At 33.7% G+C, this 6,586-nt stretch overlaps 1 protein-coding gene and 1 long non-coding RNA gene across 2 annotated transcripts; both read left to right on the forward strand.

The window, feature by feature from the left end:
* The first annotated feature begins 358 nt into the window (after window positions 1–358).
* On the forward strand, window positions 359–5,577 carry LOC101204884. The gene is made up of 4 exons (XM_004149084.3): window positions 359–767; window positions 841–922; window positions 1,004–1,120; window positions 5,172–5,577. Exons 1-4 carry the CDS (start codon window positions 649–651, stop codon window positions 5,220–5,222), a joined length of 369 nt encoding a protein of 122 aa, XP_004149132.1. The 5' UTR covers window positions 359–648; the 3' UTR covers window positions 5,223–5,577.
* LOC116404128 lies at window positions 1,127–4,400 on the forward strand. Its single transcript, XR_004217047.1, has 2 exons — window positions 1,127–3,537; window positions 3,624–4,400. It is a non-coding gene; the product is annotated as an uncharacterized LOC116404128 (long non-coding RNA).
* Window positions 5,578–6,586: the final 1,009 nt, after the last annotated feature.

The raw sequence follows: 6,586 nt of genomic DNA on the forward strand, positions 1-6,586 counted from the left end.
GGGATGGGGAATGGGATAGGGGGCGGGGCATGGCATCCCCGGTCCCGCCCTGCCCCGTGGACATCTCTAATGATTGGTATTTTAGGGGTATTTCGGTCATTTGCTATCTTCCTTTATTTTCAAATTTTTAATAAAAAAATGCAATATCTCAATGATACACTCGGCTGAGATAGACCGAGAAATTTCTTTAAAAGAGTTTTTTAAAATTTGAGAAGAATCATGGGTTGATCTCGATCAATTACGAGTTTTTCAAATCCGTGCTAGTTTTGGAATATAGGACCAAAATGTTGCTATACTTTTGTGTAAGTTTCCAAAATCATGGTTATTTTTGAAAAAAGTACATCATTCTCAAAAGTTATCCCTTCACGCCCCCACGTAAACCCCCCTCAAATCCGAGTCCTCAATTTTGAACCTTCTCATTTGGACCCCTAATTGTTCTTCAATTTTCACTCGCTCTCAGTTTTCAGCTGTAGTCTCTTCAATCTACATTTCACCCTTCCCCAAATTCTTTCATCCTTTAACTGCCCAACCTTCAATCGCAGCCTGCTTCTAAGTTTGTTCGCGATTCATTTCCGTGAGCCTGTAATGGTGATTCGATGTTTATAACCCTTGTTTTGTTCATTACTAGGAGCCTCCAATCTTGCAAATATGCGGCTGTATTACGGAGCCAAAGAGATTCTAAAGATTCAAAAATTTCGCAGAATTGTGTCCTATACTGGATTCTATCTTTTCGCTTCTGTTTTGAGCTACGCTTATACAAGCAATACGTGAGTTTAGCCATTGCCCATCGAAGTTCTCCTCACTTTTAGTTTTATTCTAATTTTTTTTCTGGTATTGCAGAACTAGAGCTGGGTATTCTCGAGGGGATCAATTTTATGCTTCTTACCCTGCTGGTACAGAGCTCTTGACAGACACCACAAAGGTTTTGGCATTCTTTGATTTGGGTTCACTGTTTTTTAAGTTCTATGACTCTTGGTACTAATTTTCTTTTTAATTGCTGTAGTTGTATAAAGCTGCTCTTGGTAATTGCTTTGAATTAGAGGAATGGGGTCCAATTGAATTTTGCATCATGGCTAAACATTTTGATCGTCAAGGAAAATCGCCTTATGCATATCATTCTGTAAGTTTGTCCTTGGCTGGTCTCTTTTTAGTGTGGGGCACAATTTAATTACATCTGAGTATTGAACTTTTATGTATTCCATTGATTTCTAGTCCGATCTTGTGTTCAATTTTGTGATATTATTATGGGAGTTGAAAAATATTCGTATAGAAGTTGCTGTGCAGCTACTTAGAATTTTGAAATTTTCTGCTGTGTCAAGAGTTCAACAATGATGTTAAGATGAAAAAGGACCCTTTTCTAAAGTCCTTATGGCAATGAAATGAGAGGAGCATGGAGAGCATGCTAATATCTAAGTTTTGCAAGAGCATTTCTTTAATTTTATTGAGTTTGTTTTGGAAGATGGGAGAAACGTTAGGTTTTGGGAAGATAGTTGGTGTAGCCAACAACCCCTGTGTATCATGATATTTATACCAACTCCACTAAAAAAGAAGCAGCTCTTGCTTATTTTTGGAACTCCACAAGCCAATCTTGGGATTTAGGGGTTGAGTAGAAACCTTTTCAATAGAAAATTTGGTACCTACATTGCTCTTGCTCAATCACCGAACTCTTTTCAAATCATTTTCACTCATTTCTCTCCAACTCCACCCTCTTTTGAATTCTCCAAATCTCCCCGCCAACCAACCTTCTTGTCGGTTTCTGCCAGTTTCCCCATAGTTTGGATGCCAACCCTCTTGCCAGTCGCCAGTTTCTTTATGTATCTCTTCTTTTAATTGTTTTTCTATTTTTCATGCTTTGTGGTCGAATAATGGACAATATGATATCAAATCAATTATCATATAATTTTTTTTTCACTAAATCTTATTTGGTTATTTTTCTGTTTTTATTTTAAATTTAGTATGGCAGAATCATCTTCAAGTCATACCGAAATTAATTCAAGAATGACTACTGAAGATGAAAAAAAACTGTCATGGCAATATGTGACAAAACATGAAAGATTTTGTGGTGTTGGAGGGAATTGTGCTTGGCAATTGAATTTTTGTCAAGAAAGGAGGAAAGGTTCTTATACAAGAGTTTGGACACACCTATTAGAAATGGTTGGATTTGGGATTGGGGTATGTAAGGTCACCCCTAAAGATCTTGCTGACATGCAAAGGTTAGAAGAGGAAGCTAAAGTTCGTGTGGCAAACAATGCTCCTAAGTAAGTTCCATTACCACCTTCACAACATATGCAAACTAAATCTCAATCTTTTGGATCAGGAAGCATGGGTAGCTATTCATATTCTTTTTCACCAATGGAACAAAAGAGAAGTAAAGGAAATGTTAGTGCTCTTGAGAAGTCATTTAATTTGGTACTTCGTGATCAAGTAGATTCGGAGATAGCTAGAATGTTTTGTTCTTCAAATTTGCCTTTCCATTTGGTTAGAAATCTACATTATGTGAACCCTTTTGCTTTGGTTGCAAATAATTTTTTGTCCGGTTATTTACCTCCGGGTATAATAAACTGAGAACAAGTCTTCTTCAAAAAGAAAAGGCAAATGTCGAGAGATTGTTGCAACCTATTAAAACTACATGATCTGCAAAGGGAGTAAGTATTATTAGCAATGGTTGGAGTGATTTGCAAAGGAAGCCATTAATTAATTTTATGGTAGTTACAAAAGGAGGACCAATGTTTATTACAGCTGTAGATTGCTTAGATGAGAGAAATGATAAATATTTCATAGCAAATCTGATGAAAGACCTCATAAATGAGGTGAGACATGAAAATGTGATTAAAATAATCACTCACAATGTTGCAAATTGTAAGGGTTTAAGATAAATTATTGAATCACAGTTTCCCAACATAGTTTGGACACCACGTGTAGTTCATACCCTTAATCTTGCTTGGAAGAACATATGTGCTGCAAGAAACATTGATAGTCCCAACATGTATTTGTAGAGTGTAGCTGGATTTCTGAAATTTCTGATAGTGTTATGTTTATATAACACTTTATAATGAACCATCCTATTGGACTAGCTATGTTCAATGAGTTTGTATTTGAAGTTACTTGCAGTAGCTTAAACACATTTTGCATCTACCATCATTATGCTTAGAAGATTTAAACTCATTAAGGGTGGTTTACAAATAATCATTACCAGTGATAAGTGGGGATGCTACAGAGAAGATGATATGGGGAAAGCAAGACGTGTAAAGTAGTTGGTGCTTGATGATGCTTGGTGGGAAAAGGTTGATTATATCATTTCTTTTACTGGTCCTATTTATGGTATGATTAGAGATTGTGATATGGACAAACCTTGCCTCAATTTGGTATATGATATGTACGACACCACAATAGAAAAAGTGAAATTGACAATGTGTAAACATGAAGGAAAGCGCATCGATGAATTTTCATCTTTTTATGACGTGGTGCACCAAATTTTGATTGATCGATGGAATAAAAATAACACCCCTCCATTGTAGCACATTGTCTAAATCCAAGGTACTATAAGTCTATCTTAGATCTTTATTTTATTTTTTCAATTCCCAAACACACCCTAAAGTTTGGTCTACTTAAATTTTATTTAGGTATTGTTGTGCACAATGGCTTCAAGAAGACAAGTCTCAAGTCCCACCACATCAAGACATAGAAGTAGAAATAAAGAGGATGAAGGGTATTAAGAAATATTTTAGTTTAGAGGATGAGTGCACAAAAGTGAACATTGAATTAGCCAATTTATCTACAATGTCTGAACAGTTTGCTAATCATGAATCCATACGTAATAGATATGATATGCCTTCGAACAGTTGCTAGGCCATCCATGGTGCGTTTACTCCAACTTTACCATCACTAGCTATAAAGTTACTTATTCAACCTTCACCCCCCTCATGTTGTGAGAGAACTTTGAGTTCATATTCATTTGTGCACTCCATGAGAAGAAACAAGATGACACCGCAACGTGTAGAAGACTTGGTGTACATCCATAGCATTCTACGCCTTTTATCAAGAAGAACTCCTGAATATCTCAAAGTAAACAAAAATGTGGAACATTGTTGGGGATTCGTTTGATTCATTTGAAGATGCGAGAATGCTTGAGGTGGCTAGTTTATCTTTGGACGAACCAAGAAGCTATAGTTTTAGCAATGCTGGTGGTGAGGCTCAAGTTCAGGATTCTCAATAGGACATTGAAGAAGAATGAAAACATGTTCTTGATTTTATTTTGTAGTTTTGTAGTTTTTTACCTTTTGGCCTTTGGCTTTTGTTGTGTTGAACAAACTACTCTACTAAAACTTATTATGTGTTATGACTCTAAACTTATTGTTTTGATGTTTTAATTGGAATGTTTCACGATATGTTTATATGCATGACATTTATTTAATTTTTTACTAAAAATTTATCATGTCCTCAACGTGTCGTGTCCTACTTTTTTCTAAAATAGTGTTGTCGTCGTGACGTCGTGTCGCGTGTCCATATCTGTGTTTCCTAGCAATCAATCGGACAATTCTAACACTTCATTCCTTCCTTGGTGGTGATATCCATTTCTTCTCTTGGTTATGAAAATTTCGTGACTTCTTTTCCTCCGGTTTTATTTGATACATAATTTTATAAGAAACAATATTATTTAGTGCCTCCAAACTAGAAGTTCAGGATTTTTGCTCTTTCCCATTTGGTGTGTTTCTCAAGTTAAATATGCAAGTTTTGCACTTGGCAATGGAGAAAACCCAGTGTTAAAATGATTTATGTCATATAAGATTGAATATTTCCACTTGAACCCTTAAAAAGAAATAGAGCTAATGTATAAGATGAACATATATTTTGTTTTCTCGATATCAAAGGATATCTAATTCTGCTCAACTGCTATTCTTGGTTGTATTGGTTGTAGTTGTTTTATTTTGTTTCTTTGTTTCGTATGATTTTATGAATAAAAAACTTTATTTGCTTTTCAAAAAAGCAAATAAACACCATTTTCCAGAGCATTTTCTATTCACATCCTCAATACATTTCTCCCCTAACAATTTTAGGGTTGTATTATTTGAAGTATTAAAACATTATTTTTTTGCGAGGCTAACCGAAAAGGGAAGTCTATACCCAGGCCATTACAACTAAGTTGCCCTTTTTTGTTTGAAATTTGGCAGCAATACATGGCACATCTTCTGTCTCATGGACAACTTGATGGAAGTGGGTAGGATAGCATCAAATCAACCAATACCCGAAGAGCTTGACCTTGTTTGTTGGTACGAGCTGAGACTACACACCTCAATACTTGTGAATTTTGAGTATTGGGTTTCTAAATGACTGACTAAAGGATAGCTCAGTTAGTTAGGTTACTAATAACCTCATTTATGAGGGTCATAGGTTTAAATCTTCACCACTTTATTTGAATTGTATTATTCTTTAAATATATTTACAGCCATTACTCTGGACTGTTTGTTACCTTCTCTTATACTAGAATGTGCTATTGATATTCAATAAGACTGATGTCCACCTCTTCAACTGTTCCTATTTTTTATGAATATAAATACTTTTCTGGGATCTATTTTATGTATGTGTGTATAATGAATACTTTTCTTTGCTTTTCTTTTCTCTTTTGTTGTTTCTAATTCTAGTTTTCTTCTATAGAAGTATAGAAGTAAATATATGTTGGTCACTAAACTTTTATAATTTTCTTTTAAGAAGTTTAAAACTAACCCTTCGTGGGGATCTTTTATTTTAGACTACATATGCTGTTGTTGAGCTACATAATTTTTGGTCACTTTAGCAGTTTATGTTTTTAATTGGGATTGGATGTTTGTTTAGGGATGTCCAAAACTTCTCAATTTACATATTGTTTTCATATATTCAATGTTTCTGTTATTAAAGATCAGTTTTAGTTTATGATGCTTATATGCATCTATTAAAATGATATATGTCAAAAGTAACATGCACCAAGTGTATTTCTTATTAATTAAAAATAAACCATAGGGTGTGTTTGGATTAATTCCTACAAAAATATTCTTTATAAACGTATGTTTCTAGAATAACTTTTAAAAGGTTAGCAACTTTAAAGTGTTTAATGTAGGTTTATGAATGATTTGGAGATGATCAAACGTATAAAAATCTTAATATGTGAAAAGCAGTTTAAAACACTTGAACATGTTTCCATAATTTGATACATAACACACTATTTTGCTTAGATAATAATACCTTTGATGTTTGGTGTGTTATATTTTATTTTGGATACAAAAGGAATTTTATTTGATTTTTGTTTTTCTTCTCTTAATTTCATGAGTTGTATTTGTGTTTTATTGAATTAGTTACCATTCTAAATTGTTAAATACTTCAAATCAATTACTCATTTGGATGAATGATGAATATGTATGTATCTATATATATATATATATATGGGGTTTTTTTAAAAAAATATATATAACAAATTGGCATAATATTTACATTGTATAAATAATTTTGAAAACAAAAAAAGTTCATTCATCCACAATGAAAAATACCAAAAATGCCATAGTCAACACACAATTAATCGATCACACGCGTGCATGTAGTTCTTGTTTTAAAA

Source organism: Cucumis sativus, chromosome 5, assembly GCF_000004075.3.
Source record: "Cucumis sativus cultivar 9930 chromosome 5, Cucumber_9930_V3, whole genome shotgun sequence".
In the NCBI taxonomy this organism is placed as follows: Eukaryota; Viridiplantae; Streptophyta; class Magnoliopsida; order Cucurbitales; family Cucurbitaceae; genus Cucumis; species Cucumis sativus.

What these genes read in the sequence shown, in the direction of transcription:
- LOC101204884 (XM_004149084.3), top strand. Translation starts at nt 649, where the DNA reads ATGCGGCTGTATTACGGAGCCAAAGAGATTCTAAAGATTCAAAAATTT. An exon ending in TACGCTTATACAAGCAATAC is followed by an intron (nt 768 to 840) that starts GTGAGTTTAGCC and finishes CTGGTATTGCAG; the next exon opens with AACTAGAGCTGGGTATTCTC. An exon ending in CGCCTTATGCATATCATTCT is followed by an intron (nt 1,121 to 5,171) that starts GTAAGTTTGTCC and finishes GAAATTTGGCAG; the next exon opens with CAATACATGGCACATCTTCT.